General features: G+C 37.5%; 1 protein-coding gene across 1 annotated transcript in view; it reads left to right on the top strand.

The window, feature by feature from the left end:
• Positions 1-16,019: 16,019 nt before the first annotated feature.
• LOC150100059 (succinyl-CoA:acetate/propanoyl-CoA:succinate CoA transferase) overlaps positions 16,020-23,132 on the top strand; it is a 98,176-nt gene continuing 91,063 nt past the window's right edge. Inside the window, exon 1 of the mRNA XM_090402764.1 lies at positions 16,020-16,309. Coding sequence (XP_090258890.1) covers positions 16,120-16,309 — 190 coding nt within the window. The 5' untranslated portion in view covers positions 16,020-16,119. The remainder of the gene's footprint in view (positions 16,310-23,132) is intronic.

The raw sequence follows: 23,132 nt of genomic DNA on the forward strand, positions 1-23,132 counted from the left end.
CCGTGACAGTTGTAAACTGTAATAGTACCTTAATACCATGGATAGGCTAAGAGTTTGATAATTTGGAAACCCTGCACTTTCTCTCTCCCCATCTTACCTTTTCCATTTAGCAGAGTGGTGATCTCAGACCAGTTGATGAAATTCATCTACTACCTATAAGGGCATTTGCAAATATCCATTGCACAGTGGCTCTTACAGATCCTGTTACAGAGTGGAGATGCTATCTGCATGGCATAAATTAGTAGTAACTTGATAACAAAAAAAAAAAAACAATTGAATATTGCATAATTAAAAAAAAAACAAAATATGGAAACATTGCAAAATTTGTTTGCTATTTCCTCCACACAGAGCAGATATGTGTGCATCAGCATTGAGGCAAAGTTTTAAAAGTTGCTTTATTAGCCAACAAACGTGAAATCCTTTAGATATTTTAAAATACACTTGAATTCTTTTTATGGTGACCAGAAAATTCGCTGCAACATTTTTTGCCGTAAAATATTTTGCATTCATTTTTGCAAATAATTAATGGATGATAATGTAAATCGTAAATTTTACTGTTTGTTTTATTTTTTCATACTTAATATATGAATTTTCATTAGTAATATATGTCATTGATTGTATTTTTATTTAAAGTGTCTTTTTTTATTCAAAATTGGGTTGTGGGGTTAAATATGTAAAGTAATGTATTATAAATGGTATTATAAATTCATTAAAAAGGCTAATTTTTTATTAAGGTGAAATGTGATACATAACATAATGAAATCATTTAAAAATTGTGCAAATTAAAAGATGCTGCGTAAATAATTAACTTATTTGCTGTGGATCATCAATTCAACAAATCCATCAGTAACATCGCTCATTGGAAAAAATGCTAATGCTGTCAAGCATTTCATTTTAGTGTTGAATTCTGTTTGATAACGTAACTTCAAACCAATGGCAACAATATTGCGATATAGATTTTGTACCATATGAAATAACCTGTTATAGTTGTTGATGTAAATATGTTAGAAAAAGCGTTGATAGTTGCTTTCTCAAAGTCAACCATCAACGTTTCAGGATCTAATGATGAACGTAAACCCTTTAAGACACTGAATAATCTGCTGTAAGTTAATTCTGATTTGCCAGGAAGCAAAGCAAAAGGCCACCATGGAATCCTTAGGGGGGTCTCATGCCCAGGGGCACGCCAGTAGTGTCCGGCGCCTGTGTGCAAAACTTTAGTTGGCGTCCCTAGGCCCCCCCTCCAATAAAAAAAATCACTTTAAAAAAACGGTTTTTTAAAGTATTTCCTCCTCTTTGGAGCTTGTGTGCATTGCACACATTGCACATATGGCTGGTGTGTCTCTGCTCGTGCCAGTCCCAAGCCTGGATAAAGGAGGAGGGTTTATCTGATGCATATACGATCAACAGCATATTAATTAAAAGAAGGATGAAAGCAAATAGCTGTAGTTGACATCAAAACTTTGGTCTAGGAGAGAAAAAAAAAAAGGTTTTACAAACATTAATCTTAATGTCTCAAGTGTCTAATTGTTGATTTCACATAATATTGTATCTAAATATGAAATAAAAACTTGATATACCAATATATGAATCAAAAAAATCAGCTAAAGCATTTTATTCTCTTAAAGGGAGTAAGTTATGAGTAGGTCGTTTTACCGCTCTATAACATTTAGAGACTGAGTGGACAATTCAATCTCCATTGTTAGCAGTCAGAGCTAGCTAGAAGAAGATTGTCAATAAATTCTGCAATATCCTGTTTAGAGAGGGCTAACAAGTACAATAATTCTCGACTGCGTTATTTTTTTCGATACCCAAATTCAATTAGTGTGCCTATATCCTAATCCTGTGGCTTCCTCTCTTGAGAGGGTTGCAGCTGATTACTAGGGAGATAGTGACGCAAGGAGGTTTCCTCTTGCCTATATACATTTTAAAAATAAATGTTACAGATTTTAAAAATTTTTCTATCAATTCATTTTTTTCTAACTTTAAAAAAATCACTCGCCAGAGTTACCGATTTAAAACATTTTACAAAGTTATATTTTTAATTGCATACTACACTATTTCCGTGTGCATTGTTCCAAATTTTTACCGCCAAAATTTGTCTGCCATAGTATGCCCACAAATTCGAGACACTTCTGCGCATGTCACAAAAAAGGAGAATCCATTCCGATAATAGGGTAATCAATCAGTCTTCTGGGATGAGTTGTTTATTATTACACGTCGGAAAATCAACTTCTCTTTTATGATCATTGTAGTTTTTAAAGTGGTAACTATTTTGCTTGTATAACAGTAGCAGGGCTGCCCTTCTTTTTCGTATAGTTTATGCCAACTTTGCTGCCTTAAAAAAACTTGTCGCCCCGTGCAAATGCACGTCCTGCACCGTCTTTAGAGCGGCTCTGAACAGTAGGGAAATTTTATCTATAATCTATAAAGCACGTGATTTCGCGTGTTGGCGACCGATTCGTACTTCATTTCTTTCTCCCCTTCAATGATAACGTCCAAGACTTAATTAAATCTCATTCTGAAGAATTGAGTGATTCCCACCTTCTAAATTTAGATGCACAGCAGGAAGATCCCGAAAAATATGAAGAAAATTTAACCACTGAGTCAAATTCTGCAATATCCTGTCAGCCAAAAGAGATTTCACAGAAACAATTTGAAATTATTTTTCGTACAATCGAAGTTTATAAGCAGCAATGTTTAGAGGCTGAACCTGATGAGAGAGAAGCAGTAAAATTTGCAGAAGAGGCAATAAGGCCATACCGTCGGTTGTATGAAAGAAAAAAAAAGAAACAAAATGCCCGCCAAGCTACGTTAGCTCAATTCTTTAAGAAGCAGAATAATTAAATTTATATTCTCAATGTGTTATTGTCTTTCAGCTTCATGGTTTTCCTTTAACTAAGCCCTGAGACATGCCTTAATTCTTTTATATAAAAAAAATTAAGGTTCAAAAAAGAAATTTGAGAAACGAATTATACATTTTCCCATAGGTTATTGTATTCGATTAGTGCGCCTGTTTTAAAGAACGCATTAGGCGCAGTAATCGAGGGATTGTTATACCGTTATCTCGTGGTCCCTAACCTAAACAGAATATTTTTAATATCTGAAAATAGATTGTGTTTTATGGTTCGATTTTCTTGAGTTTACGGGACGATAAACCACTTATCCGTGACAGAAATCGACTAATTCAGGAACAAACAGAAGAAAGGCATAAAAGAAGCTCTTTGGCAATTAGAATTGAAACTAGGTTCTTCTTCTGGCGGCCTAGTGGTAAGGAGTTCAAACTCCACTTCCATTTATTCTTATTTATTAATATTTGTCTTAAATGGTGCTGCAGGCGGAGTTTACGGGACAAAAAAAAAAAAGAAGTCCCGGAGAAAACCCACTTGCTCCTGCTAGAGATCGACAAAATCACTGCAACCCAGTCCGAGTATAGCTATAGCTTGCCCAAGATACAGTGAACAGACGGCTCAACAAGTGATCCCTGATCACAGCACAACATATTTAATGTCTGAAATAGTGTGTGGATTCTACGGTGAATTTTTAGTGCGGGCGGAAGATCCAAGTTTTCGGGAGGAAAAAACCGCTTCCTCGGCCAGAGATCGACTCACTCGAAAAAAGGTCGTGACTAGATTTGAAACCGTATTTCTTCGTGCGACCAAGTGCTATGGTGTGCTAACGCTACATCCACTGAACTACACCGGCTCTTGTATGCACATGGTATAATCAATTTTACTTCAACAGAGAATTCTCAAAACAGTTGTGTATTTTTAAAATTTTAATTGTAATCCAGGAAAATATATGTCGATTGCGTTGCTAGATAAACCTTTAACCTCTGGCCAAAAAGAAACTTTTCGAAAATAGAAGAAACTAGTGGCGCCACCTGTTGTATCTTATTTTTGTTGTTGTCGAAAGCGGCAACCTTCATTAGTGTTATCAATTGTTTATATTTGTTTCATTAGAAGCCGAGTTATAGTGACAGTGTTTTGACAAGGTCGGTCGTCACGATATTCATTCCGTACGCGACGAATTCTCGCTATCAATCGCTTCAAAATATCGAGATAAAACTCTCCAGTGACCGTTTGGCCAGGCAGGACGAATTCTTTGTGGATAATGCCCTTGGAATTGTAGAAATAAATCATTGTCTTTACTTTTGACTTCTCCAAGCGACTTTTTTTTTCGGATGCCCCTCTTCTGATGGCCTCCACTCAGCACTCTAGAGCTTTGTTTCGGGGTCATACTCATAACACCACGTTTCGTCACCAGTAACGATCGTTTCAAGAAAGTTTGAGTCCTTACAAGCGGTTTTAATGAGGTCCTTGCAGTGTTCAATTCCATACATTTTTTGGTCGTCTGTCAACTTGTGAGAGCCTGTGTAGCTCAGTGAATGTGGCGTTTGGCCGCACGAAGGAAGACTTGATTTCGAGTCTAGTCGGCGACTAGAGGAAATTTTTCTAAGCCTTTTTTCGGCCGGTTCCCGAGTTAGTCGATCTCTGGCACGGGCAAGTGGGGTTTTCCTCCTGGAAACTCGGGTTTTTCGTCCCGTAAACTCAAGAAAATCGACCGTAGAACCCACATTATTTCAGACATTAAATATATTGTGTTAGGGACCACGAGATGGCGGCACATTTGAGCCGTCTCTCTTCACTGTGTACCGCTTAATTAGTGACAGCCTTGGGCCAGCTATCTCTGATTGGTACCAGTGGAGATTGAACTGCCCACTCAGTCTCCAAAAGTTAGATAGGGCTAAATGGCCTCGCCTATTCCCGTATACGGGAATAAAAATGCGTTAGCTGATTTTTTTTTTTTTTTTTTGTCAACTTGTGTGGAACAAATCGCGATTTCAATTTACGAAGGCTCAAACTCTCAGTCAAAATGTGCATGGTTGGTTTTGGAATCCGCAATTCATCTTCAGTCAATCTCACGGACGATTTCGGGTTTTCTTTGATGAAAACGCACTTTTTTGGATGTTAACTTCGCTCAGTCCAGTTTTTAAACTGATGCTTCGTCGTCCTGAAGCGTCTCACGACCACTTTGAAATTGCTTAAACCACTCATAAACTTGAGTACGGGATAAGCATTCATCACTGTATGCTTTTTGATGCGTTTCAGAAAACCTTTTACCACAAAAGACAATCTTAGTTCTCTGTTTGAACTCATTTCCCGACCGTTCGTCAAAACACTGTCACTCTTGGCACTATAACTCGGCTTCTAATGAAACAAATGCCATAAACAGTTGACTTGCCGCTTTCGACAACAAAAAGATACAACAGGTGTTTAATAGTTTCTTTTATTTTCGAAAAGTTCAGTTTCTTTTTGGACAGAGAGTGTATATCGTTACTTCAGAAAAACCACAATACAGCCATATCTATTTTTATCTATGAAGCCTATATGCGAGAGGTAGAGCCAACACCGTTCAGTTAAAATATTATGTACTACTTCTCTAAGTATTTTCCCCATAGACCTGGGAGTTTTTCGGGATGAATTCAGAGGCAAGAGCTCTCTATGCACATATTAGCAAGGATGTTCTATGAAATTCACATCCTCCGAATTTCGCAGCCAAGTCGTCTTGTTCGACAAACCACTCTCAAATGATACCAGCAACAGATATGTTTTCCTGCTTGATCACACCTGTTTTATCTACGAAGATAACACAGATGTGATCTTCGTAAGGGTGTACCTGAGCAGCAACTCTATTATTTATTGTACAGCCTACGGCTATCTCTGCATCAAGAGATTCCCATACAGTAACGCTAGCTCCTCTTCCCTGTTTTGAACCGGAATTAACCTTTTTTTGCAGTCTTTAATCATGTTCCAATGACGTCTATCAGATGTAACCTGCAGGAGTAGTCGTAGATATATTAATACTTTTCCCACTCTTTAATGTTCCAATGACGTTTTTAAGATGTAAACTGTAGACATAGTTGTAGATATGGATATTTTACTAGACGGCTACTTTGTAGAGGAGGATACGTTATATGTTCCGGGATACACCTCCATTATAGATTTCGCTGATCATATTTCCTTGAGACAAAAACGCGAGGAGGTTATGTAATATTCTGTATTCATAAAAAAAAGACGATTAAAAAAAGGTTTTATTACATAAACATATTGAGCTTACGATTGTTCTGCACAGAACCCATACAAAAATTTAGGTAGACACATAGAGGGGGACTATACGATCGTACCATGAATATTTCTCTGATGAAGTGGTCTTACGTGACAAATTTCGGTCTTTCAATACTTTATCATAAAACTTCTCACAATGCATGTTACAATTTTGTCCTACAACATAGCCTTCATTGTCTCAACACTTAATCTAGATGTCTGCTTTGATCACATACCGTTCATAATAGAAAATGTTTCCTCAACAGGTAATGTACTTCCTAAAAGACAAAGAATAAACCCTACAATATTACAAAAGTATTCAAACTCTAGGCGTTTTTCTCTCATTTCAGAAAAAATCAGTACCCATCTATCTGATACAGAACTGTTTTCTGTATTCCATGTATCCAACTGCCTCACAATTATAGATTTTATGATGGTCCACTGATCGAATACAAGAGTTTCTTCTATTTCTTTGCGTATGATGAGTTCCTCGTTCAGGCTGTCCTGTATTTTTTTCCATTCAGATGTCTTCCTTAGTAGCACCAACCTGAACTTCTCAGTGTTTCCTAAATTGCACTTCTACTTGCTGACGTATTCTAAGCTGGTTTCATACAAATTCTCAATTACCTCAAAAAACTTGCCTCATGAATTTCTCCTGAATCGACTAACGTTTTCTGTTGTTTTTTTGACATCAGTAGTTTAAAATGCATCACTTTTTGTGGTCTAAATTGCTTACAAGATTTTCAATGTTCATGGCTACTTCTGTAGCTGCAATATTCTCTTTATCAATTAAGCTGATGTATGTTTAGAACGTAGACAATATCTCGCAAATGATGACCGCAATTTTAAACAGGGATCTACAAGCAATTTTTGCAACTTAAAGCATTTTTCTTGAGAAAGAAAATAGCGAAGCCAATCAAACATGCTTAGAATTCTGTCAATTGATGGACCCAAGGACAAAAATCTTATATTTTCATGTTTTATCAATTTAGCGTAATTGTTTCCTGCAAAGTCACCAAAGTTTTTCAGTTCTTCAACTCTGACTTTATATATATATATATATATATAAATAAAGTATTTGTATACTTTCACTGAAAACATTCAATATCTCAATTGGTAAGCAGTTTGCACTACACTGGAGATAATTGTGTATAATGTGTGCCCAATAACCAGTACCGATAATCTGCCGCTTCAGTTCAGTTCAGTTTCGAGTTTGTGCCAAGTCTTTTGCAACCATCAAAATAGGCGTTCGTGTTATCTGCACTCAAAGCAACAATTTTGTTTTGTAAGGCAAATTTGTCATTTCCTTCAACAAAACACACTGTAGGTTGAATGTTTTACCAGGTACGGAAATAGTCTATAACATTGTCTTGAACACCACAATTTGCTAAAAAGTACCTCGCAACGATCGAAAAAAGTTTGATGTCCTTTTTGTTTAAACTGATCGTAATGCTTTTTTTTTTTTATTCAAATTCGCTAATTACTTCGCCCAGTATGTATGGTGATAAAACGTTGGTAATTATTGCTTCTGATTTGGTACATGCTGAAGAAAATTTTGGTTCATAAATTTTATTAATATCGATCACAAGCAGTCATTTCCACGGAAACTTTGGTCGTGGCGCATAGCATGATAAGGAACCAGAGATTTACATGCTGCAATTTTATCGTTTTCACTACCACCACCACGTCTCACCATAAACGAGCTGATGTTTTTAACTGATGCCAGAGTCATTTCAGCATCCTTATGTTTCTGGATACTTCGATGTTGGTTGATTTCGCTTCTGCCTTCATGATCAACGGAAAAATTGACATTACAATGTTGGCATACCACTTTTGTTTCTCACTACACAGCTTGTCCAGTTTAATAAATTTTGAATTCTTTCTGGATATCGTCATTAAAACTGCAGTTTCGCCTCTTTTACATTGCAAAGATAGACTTAAAGCTTCAAAAAATAAGACTTAAAACTTTAAAAAAATATGAAATTTAAACCACAGACATTGAATAACAAAGCCACCGGTTAGCATACAGGCAAAACTAACACTACAGCAGAACAGATGCCGCGTTTAAAACGCGCAAGTGTTGCTAACATGGGTTTTTTTTTTGAATAAATTACTGCATATATTGATATTTAATATCGAACAATGCGAATCCATGGTTCCACAAATTACTGGTATCCTAATAATGATATACGATTATAGATAAAAAAAAATAAAAAAATCAGCTAACGCCTTTTTTATTCGCGTATACGGGAGTAGGCGAGGCCATTTAGCCCTATCTAACTTTTGGAAACTGAGTGGGCAGTTCAATCTCCACTGGTACCCAATCAGAGATAGATGGCCCGAGGCTATCACTAATTAAGCGGTACGCAGTGAAGAGAGACGGCTCAAATGTGCCGCCATCTCGTAGTCCCTAACACAATATATTTTAATGTCTGAAATAATGTGAGTTCTACGGTCGATTTTCATGAGTTTACAGGACGAAAAACCCGAGTTTCCAGGAGGAAAAACCCGCTTGTCCGTGCCAGAGATCGACTAACTCGGGAACCGGTCGAAAAAAGGCTTAGAAAAATTTCCTCTAGTTGCCGACTAGACTCGAAACCAAGTCTTCCTTCGTGCGGCCAAGTGCGTGGAGTGCAAACTCCACATCCACTGAGACGATTATAGATTATGAATAATAATTTATGATTGACCAATATTAAAGTATATTTATTTAGTTTTTATTAAAAAGGGACAAAATTGATATTTTTATTAAAACGACGGGGGACAGCCGGAAAATATGAAAAAAAAAACGGTACTGTCCGTTCAAAACTGTATGTATGGTCAGCCTATAATAGATAGAATCTAACAATGCGACGTTGATTTCATACATATGAAAATTAACTGGATACGTTCGAGGGTGGTCTGAAAAGTTCTAGGCCTCTACCATAGATGGCAACACTATCGAGACGATTTTTTTTTCCTAAGTTAGGACATCTGTCATAAGCATCCATGTGAAATTACAAGTCATTCTGTCAAGTATTTTGTTTTATACAGCTGTCAGAAGCAAAAGTGTTGTCTGTATCCCTTGAAATGGATAAAATTGATTATAGTGCGGTTATTAAATTCTTTAGAAAACAAGGTTTCATGCCAAAAGAAATTCATTTGAAGTTAATAAAAAGTTTATAGGCACTCTTCTCCTTCGTTTTCGACAATTAAGAAATGCGCTGCCGAGTTTAAACGTGGCCGTACCCGCCTTGAACATTATCCATGTGAAGTACATCGAAAAAGTGTAACACCACCAGAAATCATTGATCAAGTGCACGATATGGCATTGGATGACCAGCAAGTCAAAGTGTGTGAAATTGCTGAGACTATAGGCATTTCAAAAGAACATGTAGGATATATTTGAATGAAGAATTGCAAATGAAAAAGCTTTGCACAAGATGGGTACAACGCTTGCTCAGAGCAGATCAAAAACGCACTCGCATGAAAATCTCTGAACAATGCTTGGAGCGTTTTAATAAGAATAGAAATGATTTTGTGAGTCGGTTTATTACTCTGCATGAGACCTAGATTCACCATTATAAACCAGAATCCAAAACAATAGTGAAAACTTCTTTGGTGCTGAACAAAGTTCAGCACCAAAGTAGACAAAGTCGGTTCCATCAGCAGGAAAGGTCATGGCATCGGTGTTTGGGGGATGCTAAAGGTATTTTGTTTATTAATTATCTTGAAATAGGTAAAACAATAACCAGTGAATAATATTCCTATCTTTTAACCAGACTAGACAAAATAATTCGTGAGAAAAGACCTGGTTTACAGAAGAAAAAATCATCTTTCATTAGGACCATGCACGTGCCCAAAAAAGGTGTTTTGGCAATGGGAAAATTAAGGGATCTGCACTATGAATTGTTGAAACATCCACCCAATTCCCCAGATTTGACTCCCCCTGACTTCTGTCTGTTCCCAAAACTAAAAATCTACACCGCTGGTCAGAGTTTTTCTTTGAATCAAGAGGTGATTGCAGGGTATATAGAAATACAAAATACGTATAGAAGGGTATTTTGCAGATCTTACTGAGAATCACTGCAGGGACATGAAAATGGCGCTGGAGCATCTCTGGAAGAAATGTATTATTATTATTATTATTATTTCGGGCAACTCCAAGGAGTCGACAGCCTCATCGAGAGAGGCCCTAACATCATGTCAAGAACAACTGTTCGACATTCACACAGTAACTATCATACCTCGCCTTGAACTCATTCACCATCGTAGCACCCACAACAGACTCTGGCAGCTTTCCACTCATTTACCACTCTCCAAGTAAAAAAACTAGCTCTAACATCCTTGTTCTTGCCAAGCTTCCATGTATGGCCCCTAATCCTCCCACCACCAGTCCTATTCTCAAAAATATCTTCTGGATTGATCTTATAGAAACCATTCAGTAATTTGAATGTCTCAATCATACCACCCCTTTTCCGCCTATCAACCAATTTTTGCAACCCACAAATCTTCAACCTGTTCTCATAAGGTTAATTCCACAGACCTGCCACCATCTTGGTCACTCGTCTCTGGATCGCCTCCATCTCCTCCCCATCAAGAGGAAACCCTGATGCCCATATCTGGGCACAGTAGTCCAGATGGGGTGTTATCAGGGCGCGATATAGAGTAACAATAACTTGTTTGTCTCTGATGGTTAAAGTATTTTTCAGAAGCCAAGTGATTTGATGAGCTGATTTAGCCACTTTTGCAATGTGTCCCCTAAACTTCAATTTCCTATCCACCAACACTCCCAAATCCCTGGCCTCATCAATCTCCTGGAACACAGTTCCAGCAATGTGATATACTGCTGCTAATCTTTTCACCCCAAAATGCATAACCTTACACTTTGCCACATTAAATTGACATCCATTTTCCATAGCCCAATCCTCCAAACTATCCAAATCATCCTGCAAAATTTTGACATCCTGTGCACTCACAATTGCTCTATCCAACTTTGCATCATCAGCAAACAAGTGAACACTTCCTCTCAGATCCTTTCCTATATCGTTAATGAACAAATTGAAAAGTAGTGGTCCAAGAACAGAACCCTACAGCACACCACTAGTCACAAGCCATCTTTTGGACTCAACTCCTGAATAAACCACTCTCTGGTATATCTCCATCAAACACCCTCCTATCCATCTCACCAACCCGATATTCATCCCCATCTGCTCCAGTTTACCGATTAGAGTTCCATGTGGTATCCTGTCAAAGGCCTTGGCAAAGTCCAGTAGAATCACTGTAAACCCATTACCCTTATCCAGTTCAGCCGTCACTGTGTTATAAAATGTGAGCAAGTTACTGAGGCATGATCTGTCATTCACAAAACCATGTTGTCCCCCATACAATATCCCATTTTCATCTATCCAATCCTGTAATCTTTTTTTGACTAATTTCTCCAAGACCTTGACAATGATTCCTAATATGCTAATCGGTCGGTAATTTACAACAGCAGTCTTGGAACCTCCTTTATGCAGTTGAACTATTTTCCCCTCTTTCCACCCTCTCGGGACTAACCCAGACCTGAGACCCAAATTGAACAAAATGGTCAAGGGTACTGACAATTCCTTAGCCACTTCACGTACGACACGAGCTGGTATACCATTATATCCCACATATGTATTGACATTGAGGTTTTGCAATACACTACTCACCTCCACTTCATTCACCACAATTCCCGTATAATCAATTGGTTCAGATGATGTATTCTTGCAAAAGTGCTCGCTCAGTAACTCAACTATATCAACTGATTCGGTTACCTCCCTACCATCGGCATTCTTTAAAGTCATTCTGCCATATACATTTTTTCTTTTACTTGCAACATAATGAAAAAACTGTTGAGGATTCTCTTTAGCCTGCATGGCCAATGTTCTTTCGTAATCCTTTTTTTGCTTTTCTTACCACACCCGTTACTCTTCTGGCCTGGGCTTTATTGTGTTCGTATGCCTGCCGGTCACCTTTCTCCTTAAATTACCTCCATAGTTGTTTCTTTTTTTGCAACTCAAGCTTAATGGTGTTATTCATCCATATAACTCCTACTTGATTTATTATTCGGACTCTTGCTATACAGTCAGCCATTGTTTCATGCAAAAACTTCTTAACCGCCTCCCATGCACTGTCAACTTCTAGCCCTTGCAGTTGTACATGCCATGGCACTGTTCCAATCAATCTCCTAAGTTTGTTATACTTACCAGCCCGATAATTGCACATGTACCCTGCATTAATTGTAAATTCCACACTTTTAGCCACCTCCCAAGTCAATTCCCTATGATCACTCTCACCAATTGGTGGCAACATGGTCATATTCGTTACAGTCAAATTCTCAGATGCAATTACTCGGTCAAGCACTCTCTGACCCCTTATTTTCCATTACATGCTGTTGCAGATAGTTATCCCTTAATAACCGCATAAAATTAAATTCCTTTCTCCAATATGTCCTCTCCTCCTTCCAATCAGTGTTACCATATTTGAAATCTCTCATAATAATTAACCTTTTCCCTCGCAGTTCTTCTATTTGCTTATGTATACTTCTCCACCATTTATTCCATCACCTGGTCTATAGCAGCACCCAACTGTATATTTTGTTCTGCTAGTCTCAATCTCACACCAAATAGCCTCAAATGTGCTCTTTTCTCTATCCTGCAGTTCCAATTCTATTCTCTTTGACTAGCTCATCCACTATCATCAATAACACACCTCCCCTTATTTTATTCTCCCTGTCTCTCCTGAACACACAAAACCCTTCACATTCAATCCCACTACATGTGTCATCTTCTGTCAACCATGTTTCACTAATGCCAATAACCTGTGGTCTGGAAGTGCCAACAAAAGGCCAAAAATACTTCCCTCTTGTTCCTAATACTTGTGGCATTTGTATACATGAATTCAGTAGCCGATTTGTCCCATCCCTATTTTGATGCCTTATATTAACTATCCCATTCTGTTTCGTGGTCTTTCCTACTCGCTTGGGCGTATTACACACATTCACACACTCAACTGTCTCCCTGAAATCTGCATATCTACTTCCCCTCCTCTTTAATAACTCTAGTTTCCCTGGTTCTGTACATTCGCTTCCATGACATTCGACAACACCTTTTCAAGTCTCCGTACACCTAATCCATTCAAATGTAAACCATCCATATTATATAACTCCTTTCGCCCATCGAACTCATTCCATACATCCACAAATTCCACACCACTCATCAAACATAATTCATGCATAAAGTCATTGGCATTTATGACCCTCCTTCTAGACTCTTCACTGTCATACCACGAAAACAGACACCATCCTAACTCTCTCTCACTCTTTTTTGCTACCTCAAGCAATTCCTTCACATCCTCACTCAGCCTTTTTGTTTCCTTTCAAATCATTTGTACCTGCAACCACTATTAATTCCTTCACTCTCTGTTTTTGCATTCTAATTGACTCGCTTACATTCTTTACGTTCGCACCGGGTTGGTACGATTTTGTTAAACTCTCAACTATCACACCTCTTACTAAGGAGTCCCCATACAACACATGCTCTTTCATTTTGTTGACACTCACTTTCATACCCTTATTTTTTCTATCATACTTTTGCCGATTATTAGTCGGTTCGCTTGTTAAAGATTTTTGCCAACGCTCCAGATGCTGATTTACTCTGTGTATCGGTCCGCGTAATAGTGCTATTTCACTCATTGCATCAGTGTCATCATTTTTATTCTCCGATGATTCATTCAATCGTTCTGCATGCTTAACTTCATTCTCTGTTTCAACGCCACTCTCACAGCTATCAGGTACTACCTCCCAAATATCATCATTCATACATCGAATATCGCTGTTATCTAGATTCTCACTTTCGACAAAGATATTACTCACACGACCTGAAACACTCTTTAAATCCTCACATTCTTTACACTTTTAGTATTAGTCTTAAGGGAGATTATCTTGAAAAATAAAAATAATTTTTAAATTATGAATTCGTTTTTCCATTGTTAGGACGAGAACTTTTCGTAGGTTCTATTCAACGACCACCCTCGTAGGTTGAATAGAATCTGTCCTCTGAATAAATTATATGGTACGTTGTTTCACAGTTTTTCATATATGGGCGTTCAGAATGTGGGACAACCTTCTTTTACCATGAGCATCTGTGAGACGTGGGCACTCGCAATTGGCCTTCAATTATTTTTGTGCTCAGTATCCTTCTCCTCTTGGAACAATTTACTGCACTACACCATAAACATATTGCTGTATTTCAGCAGTATTCTATTATTATGTTTTTTTAGAAGTAAGTCAGATCACGTCGATTAACAACTATGAATGACCAGTATAACATACACTTCCTCCAGTATCATATATATCAGCTTTCACCAATATATGAGTGTCACTCACTGGTGATGAAATGATTCATTATGAAATAACGAGGATGATCATGATATAGTTGACTGGAGTGTGTGTATAATTCAGCATAGTATGTGAGAAGTTGTAAAAGAGAAAGAAGAAATCTGTTAAAGGATTTCTTGAACAGCCGAGAACATAGTCTTTGAGGAAAACAGCCTGATAAACCTGCTCCCAAAAACAGGCATAGATGGAATCTAAGAGACAAATTGACGTTGATTCGATAAATTTGAAAATTAATCGAATAAGTATGTTGAGTAGAACTCGCGCATTTTTAATATGCTAAAAGGAATGTAAGAGTGTAATCACCATTGGCGCAACCAGGGAGGGGGCCAAGCGGCCCTGGACCCCTCCAAAAGAAAGAGAAAAAAATAGAAAATTTTCCAAAAATTTTTTCCTAATTGAAATTCTTTTTTATTTTATTTATTTATGTTGTGTCGTGTCTTCGATTTCTATACTACTTATGAATTAGCGGTCACATAAGGTGGAAATACCTTCTGGCTCTCGGGAATCACGGCCGTTGTGAACATAAGGCGAAGAAGTAGTGCTAGGCGATACTTTGTTTGCCTGAGCAGGGCCAGAGATCACGGCTATCATGTATTATTGGCGATCACTGCAGATGTTCAATCATAGGTCGTATGCAATGCGTAGTGTGTATTCTCAAATCGTCTACTCAACTCGGTCCCCCCCCCCCCCAAGATTAAATCCTGAGTGCGCCACTGGTAATCACAGCCATTTGTGGAGTAGTACCTATGAAATATCCATGGAAAAAGTAAACTGTAGAAACATACATTCTACATTCTGACTTTTATTTATTTACTTTTACATTATATGGAAACTCTGCTCTGAAGATGAAAAAAGTAACCTTTTCCATGCACTTCAGGTCTCTCATAACTGGGCGATGGTCTTACACCAAAAGATGAAATTCATCTCCGACTTGCGGGTAATGAATATACGATGAGATTGATATTTTCAGCCGGTTGGTTGGAGAACAGTTAAGTTAGAAGTTAACTACTCAGTCATTGGAGAGCCATTGCAAGAATTACAAGTTTAAAAATTAATATGTGTTCAGAACCGTGCCCTGTCTTGTCGTACTGTAAAAGTTGCTTGTCTCGTGTTGTAGGAAGGGCTTTTTCTTCTTCTAATATGAAACTTACCTGATTTTGGGATGAAAGTCTGTTTTCCAGTAAGAATATGAGAGATCATATCAGTGTTTTTTTTTTTTTTTTGAAGGTGAGCAGCAGACCAATTTTGTTTCTTTTGGGAACTCCGGTTTTTTCTACCACAAAGCAGACAAACAACTCACGCACGTAACAGACCAAAAAAAAAAAAAAAAATGAAAGAAAGAAAGAAAAAGCATCTGCGAGATTGCTTTCATTTTGCAAACACTCTGAATTTTGAATATATAAATTAACTTAATGAGCGCTGTATTTTTCCCCTTTTACTAATATATTTCTATTATTTTATTCTATATATATATATATAAACATTATGCTGAAAATAATATACTGTGTAATTTAAAGTGTGCCAGGTTAACAGCCTTTCCGACTAGTTGGGCAAACACTAATCTGTCCTACAGATTCTGTGAAGTTGGTGGTGTGTGAAGGGAAAAGAAAGATGGCAGCCTGCCGTGGTGTTTCGGTGTCTTCAATTTCGCAGCTGTTTCGCTCTGTTAATCAGCATCAGCGAGCAATCTATAAACAATCTACTAGAAATTGTTGTGCTCCTCTCAGAGAACCTTTCCAGCCTTTTGACAAAAAACCGAAATGGGCATCAGCAGAAGAAGCTGTAAGCATCATAAAATCAGGCAAGTCATGCATATGTATAATTGTTTTTCATTAGTTTATAATAAACTCAAAGGAAAATTCTGCTGTGGTTATAATGTGAATTTATTTTTATCCCCCATCCACCCTGAAGCAATTGCTGTTTGTCAGCTTACTCATACTATTTTTAAACAAATGAAAGTGCAGATTAAATGATGTTTAGAATCATAAAGTGAATCGTGAAATATACAATATTAAAAACATGGGAAATAACGTGATTTAAAAAAAAAAAATTTTATGCTGTTGGTCCAGTATAGAAAATTATAACTGTAATTTTCGTTTGCAGTGTATATTCTTAATTTTTTTTAGGCCATTTTACTTTTCTGTGTATTGCTTCCCATAATGCTATTAAAGTTTTGTAACTTTTGTGTCGAACCGGCTCCGTTCTTCCTAACGTGTATGTTTGTACTGTAAAAAAATAAAGTATTCATGATAACATGAATTTCTTCAAATATTCATTTTTACAGTGGTATAAAGTAATCTTTTAACTTAAGTGAAATTTATAGTCGTCGTTCCCCCTCCCCCTTCGTTTTTTGTTTTTTTTTTTTCCCCCATACAAAAACTTTTAGGATCTGCTATTTATTTTGAGAACCAAGGCTTGGATAGTGATTGGGGGGTAGACTTGAGTTGAATGCTAGACATAGGGCCATTATTATTCAGCCGATGCAAGTACTTGGATCAGGAGAGCAGAAGCACTAAAAACATGGAAGGAAGAGTAGAAATCATGATTTTAGTGTTAAAAGACATAAAACTGAGAGTGATAGAGGCCGTTAATTAGAAAAGGGAACGGGATAAAGTTATGGTTTAAGTTAATAAGAAAAGAGCAACATCCACAGTATATTTGAAAGGTGAACTGGAGCACTAGGTCCATTCCAAATCAAATAATCAGGTGTAATGTATGCTTGGAGGATGTTTTATGCTCAAGCATAGCCCATCTCATCTGTGAAGTGATGGAGCTGTGATGATCTAAAGCTTTTTCTCTTAGCATGGATTTGGACCCTTGTTGCAGATATGTGACATTTTTGGATATTGCAGTGCATCATTCTCTGTGGCAGTTTTAAACAACAGATCCCTATCTTCTTTTTTAACACAGCAATGCACCATGTCATCTTTAGGCATTCCTGTAACATGGTTTCAAGTATAAAAGATGTGAAAAAGTTTTACAGAGTCAAACAGAACCCTGATTTTAATCCAGGTGCAGGCCAGACTTGCATTTAACAATGGTACATGAACTGGTAATCGTTTTGAAGAAGAATAATCTACAACAGGGACCAGAAAGCTTGACTGTCCTTTAAACAGGAGATAGTTTTCTGTATTTGGCCCATTCAGAATCAGATTTGTGTTTGCTGATACTAAACACAGTATCTAATGGATGAAACTTGTCTTCTTCATAGAAGCAGCTTAAAATATGAATGCATTTTCAAAAAAAAAAAAAAAGCAAATCCCTTTTGACACTGGCCTAATCTAAATCAGAATGATTCTCCCTCTTACCTCCCCCCCCCCAAAAAAAAGTTTGGGAGATTTTAACTGTATATAAATATCAAAAAAAAAAAAAAAAATACATATTATTTCTCTAGCATGCAGTGCTGTTAATTGTACTGTTAATTTCAGTACAAAATAAAATACTGTGCTTTTCATTAAAGTTTAATTACTGTGCTTAAATGTTTTTTTTTTTTTTTTTTTTTTTTTTTTTTTTTTTTTTTTTTTGTCATCAGATGTTATTGTAGACTAATGGTTTGGATTAAAAATTCTGCATCATTTTTATCATTTGGAAATTCAGTGATCTGATGAATCGCTGAGTTTCAAAAGGGTAAAAACTTTTCTTATTGTTAGAATTGTCTCAGTTCTTTACCACAAATGCTATAAATTTTGTGTAGACAGCATATAGTTTATTTGGTCCAAAAGTTTAATTGCACATATAAAACATACTTTTCTTGTCTTTGCTTCTTTACAGCATATTTATTACAGATAAACAGAAAATATCTGGACTATTAACATAACCTCTGTTTATTTACAAAGGAATAAAATTAAAGCCCTTAAATTCTACTTTTTGTCCAGTATTTCAGATTCCTAATTTTTCCTTTATAGTTACTGATAGACAACTTTAAATGATGCATACAATCTTTCTAGTATCATCCTAAGGGTTCTTGTTCCTCTCTTCAATAACTCAAAGATATTTGAGTTATTTAAGATGATAGATGTCATTCATGATCAATGTTGAATGAGGAGTAGATTTTTTGTATGGAGAGTGGTAGGTGATTGGAATAAATTGTCAGAGAGTGAATACATTTAAGTCAAGGTGATAAACTGTGTGTGTATATGTGTGTGTGTGAGAGAGAGAGAGAGAGAGAGAGACCTCCCACAATGAGTCTCTTGACTCCATGGTGGTCTGATGATGATAATAATAATAAAAGAATGCACTTTTGTGAAAAATAAGTATATGATATTAAAAAAATGAAGTTTTCTAAATCAGCACTCAGAAATGACTAGAGAATAGTCAAGTATTTTTGACAATAAAACCATTGCAGGGCTGTGTTGTTACTTGTAGTCATTATATTAAATTTTTCTGCCTTTTGCATTTCCTTAGTTATTTTTATTTTTTCTTCAGTCTAGGAAGTATAACACATTGAAATTCATTGTCCGTTTAATATTAAAATTGATCTTTGCACTCATTTTAGAGGACATAAGTAGATGGAACAACAGAAGAAACAATCGCTTTGTGATTATGAATGGGTGTTGACCAGCAGTTGCATGCATTTTTATATAACTAGAGGAAAGTGGAGTGAGACCATGAAGGAGACATGGATTAATATTCATGTATTATTATTTTTATAAAACTCCATGAAGTCAAAAGACTCATCGCGAGGGGTCCCAATGTTACACACACAGTTTATCATATTGCACCTTAAGTGCGTTTACTGTCTGCTCGCCACACTCTTGGGAAATGCATTCTATCACTCACCACTCTTCTTGCAAAAAAAAAAAAAAAAAAAAAAAAAACCTACTTCTCACCGCCTTGCTCACATTCTCCTTATACAGCTTCCAGGGTTGACCTCTTGTTCTCTCCCTATCTTAACCCATTCTATGCAACACTTCTTCAACATTAATCTGGAAATAGCCTCTTAAACAGCTTATGTCTTGATCATATCCCCTCTTCTTCTTTATTCACCAATTTCTGCAAATTGCATTTTCTCAATCTGTCTTCATACTCAACATTCCAGAGACCAAAACCACCTTAGTCTATCATCTCTGACCTTTTTCGATACATCTCATCTCTTTGAAAACCAGGTGACCAAATCTGTGCACAATAATCCATATGTGGCCTGATCAAAATCTTATACAAGGGAACCATAACATCCTTACTTCTACAAGTCATTGCCCTCCTCATAATTCTCATTATCTGCTGTACTGTCCTCACTGTTTTAGCAACATGTCCCTGAAATTTTAGGTACTTGTCCACAATCACTCCCAGACCTCTCATATCCTCTACCAAGATATCTTTCAACTATGGTAGCATTGATTGCAGTGAGGAGAGGACACACAGGAGGAAGGAATTGGATTTTATGAGGTTATTAAGGGATAACTATCTGCGACAGCATGTAATGGAAAATACTAGGGGTCAGAGAGTGCTTGACCTAGTAATTACATCTGAGGATTTGGCTGTAACTAATATGACCACATTGCCACCAATTGGTGAGAGTGATTTATAGGGTCTTGACTTGGGAGGGGACTAAAGGTGTGGAATTTACAATTAAGACAGGGTACATGTGGAATTATCGGGCTGGTAAGTATGACAAGCTTAGGAGTTTGATTGGTTCAGTGCCATGGCATGTACAACTGCAAGGGCTAGAAGTTGATAGTGCATGGCAGGCGATGAAGAAGTTTTTGCATGAAGCAATGGCTGACTGTATACCTAGAGTCCGAGTCATAAATCAAGTAGGGGTTAAATGGGCGAATAACACCATTAAGCTTGAGCTGCAAAAAAAAGAAACAACTATGGAGGGAATTTAAGGAGAAAGGTGACTGGCAGGCACATGAACGGAATAAAGTGCAGGCCAGAAGGGTAACGAGTGGGGTAAGAAAAGCAAAAAAGGATTACGAAAGAACATTGGCCATGCAGGCTAAAGAGAATCCTAAACAGTTTTTTCATTATGTTGCAAGTAAAAGAAAAAACGTATATGGCAGAATGATTTTAAAGAATGCCGATGGTAGGGAGGTAACCGAATCAGTTGATATAGTTGAGTTACTGAGTGAGCACTTTGCAAGAATATATCATCTGAACCAATAGATTATACGGGAATTGTGGTGAATGAAGTGGAGGTGAGTAGTGTATTGCAAAACCTCAATGTCAATACATCTGTGGGATTGGATGGTATACCAGCTCGTGTCATACGTGAAGCGGCTAAAGAATTGTCAGTACCCTTGACCATTTTGTTTAATTTGAGTCTCAGGTCTGGGTTAGTCCTGAGGGGGTGGAAAGAGGGGAAAATAGTTCAACTGCATAAAGGTGGTTCCAAGACTGCTGTTGTAAATTACCGACCGATTAGCATATCAGGAATCATTGTCAAGGTCTTGGAGAAATTAGTCAAAAAAAAGATTACAGGATTGGATAGATGAAAATGGGATATTGTATGGGGGACAACATGGTTTTGTGAATGACAGATCATGCCTCAGTCACTTGCTCACATTTTATAACACAGTGACGGCTGAACTGGATAAGGGTAATGGGTTTACAGTGATTCTACTGGACCTTGCCAAGGCCTTTGAGAGGAAAGCACATGGAACTCTAATCAGTAAACTGGAGCAGATGGGGATGAATATCGGGTTGGTGAGATGGATAGGAGGGTGGTTGATGGAGATATACCAGAGAGTGGTTTATTCAGGAGTTGAGTCCAAAAGATGGCTTGTGACTAGTGGTGTGCCGCAGGGTTCTGTTCTTTGACCACTACTTTTCAATTTGTTCATTAACGATATAGGAAAGGATCTGAGAGGAAGTGTTCACTTGTTTGCTGATGATGCAAAGTTGGATAGAGCAATTGTGAGTGCACAGGATGTCAAAATTTTGCAGGATGATTTGGATAGTTTGGAGGACTGGACTAGGGAAAATGGATGTCAATTTAATGTGGCAAAGTGTAAGGTTATGCATTTTGGGGTGAAAAGATTAGCAGCAGTATATCACATTGGTGGAACTGTGTTCCAGGAGACTGATGAGGCCAGGGATTTGGGAGTGTTGGTGGATAGGGAATTGAAGTTTAGGGGGGCACATTGCAAATGTGGCTAAATCAGCTCATCAAATCACTTGGCTTCTGAAAAATACTTTAATAACAAGCAGAGACAAACCAGTTATTGTTCCTCTGTATTGAGCCTTGATAAGACCCTATCTAGACTATTGTGCTTAGATATGGGTGCCAGGATTTCTTCTTGGTGGAGAGAAGGAGGTGGAGAGGATCAAGAGACGAGTGACCAAGATGATAGCAGGTCTGTGGAATGAACCTTATGAGAACAGGTTGAAGATTTGTGGGTTGTAAAAATTGGTCGATAGGCAGAAAAGGGGTGATATGATTGAGACATTCAAATTACTGAAGGATTTCTATAAGATTAATCCAGAAGATATTTTTGAGAATAGGACTGGTGGTGGGACGACTAGGGGGCCCATACATGGAAGCTGGGCAAGAATGTGGTTAGCAAGGTGTATTAGAGCTAGGTTTTTTACTTGGAGAGTGGTGAATCAGTGGAAAAAGCTGCTAGTTTGTTGTGGGTGCTATGACCGTGAATGAGTTCAAGGCGAGGTATGATAGATACTGTGTGAATGTCGAATAGTTGTTCTTGACGTGATGTTAGGGCCTCCCTCGATGAGTCTGTCGACTCCTTGGAGTAGCCCGGAATAATAATAATATTTCCACAGATTATGTACTCTACAGCCCACCTCCACTTCCCAAATTTTAAAACCTTACACTTTACGACATTGAATTGACATCCCCACTTATTTACCCGCTGAGCCAGTATATTCAGTCCTCTTGCAAAGCCGCAGCATCTACTCTACTCTACTCCTAATAGCTCCCCCCCCCCCCAAATTTGCATCATCAGCAAACAACTGCATATTACCATTCAGACCTCTCCCAATATCATTTACATATAAATTAAAGTGCAGTGTACCCAAAACAGACCCTTGGGGTACACCACTAGTAACTTTCCTCTTCTGGAGTACTGCTCCTCCTACAATAACAACTTGCTGATACCTTCAGATAGCCAATCTCAATCCAGTGAAATAATCTACTGTTCAACCTCATCTATTCCAATTTAATTACCAGCTTGTCGTGTGGCAATTTATCAGAGGGCCTTTGCAAAATCTAAATATACCACTGTGTATGCAACACCCTTATCCAATGCATTTGTCACTTTATTATAAAAAGTAAGCAAATTGCTAAAACCTGATCTGCCTTTAACAAATCCATGCTGGCCACCAAAGAGTATTTTTCTGTTGTCAACCCAATTCTGAATCTTGGTCGTAACTAACCTCTCTTTAACCACAACTCCAGATACACAGACTGGCCTGTAATTCACAGCCCTAGTCTTATCAACTCCCTTATGAATCAGAACAGTTTTACACTCTTTCCACTCCTTTGGAACTTGGCCAGTGCAAGACTCATGTCAAAAAGATATGTAAAAGCTGTTGGAAGTTTTTGCACTTGGTTATGCTATAAATTGAAGATACCAAGAAATTATATACTTGCTTTAATCCTTTATTCAAGTGTAATTTTTGCATCTGAAATTTAATCAGGACTAGGGCAACTCGTATATAGACTC

Source organism: Typopeltis vanoorti, chromosome 13 (genome assembly GCF_054136105.1).
Source record: "Typopeltis vanoorti isolate ZY-2024b chromosome 13, IOZ_Tvanoo_1.0, whole genome shotgun sequence".
Lineage (NCBI taxonomy): Eukaryota > Metazoa > Arthropoda > Arachnida > Uropygi > Thelyphonidae > Typopeltis > Typopeltis vanoorti.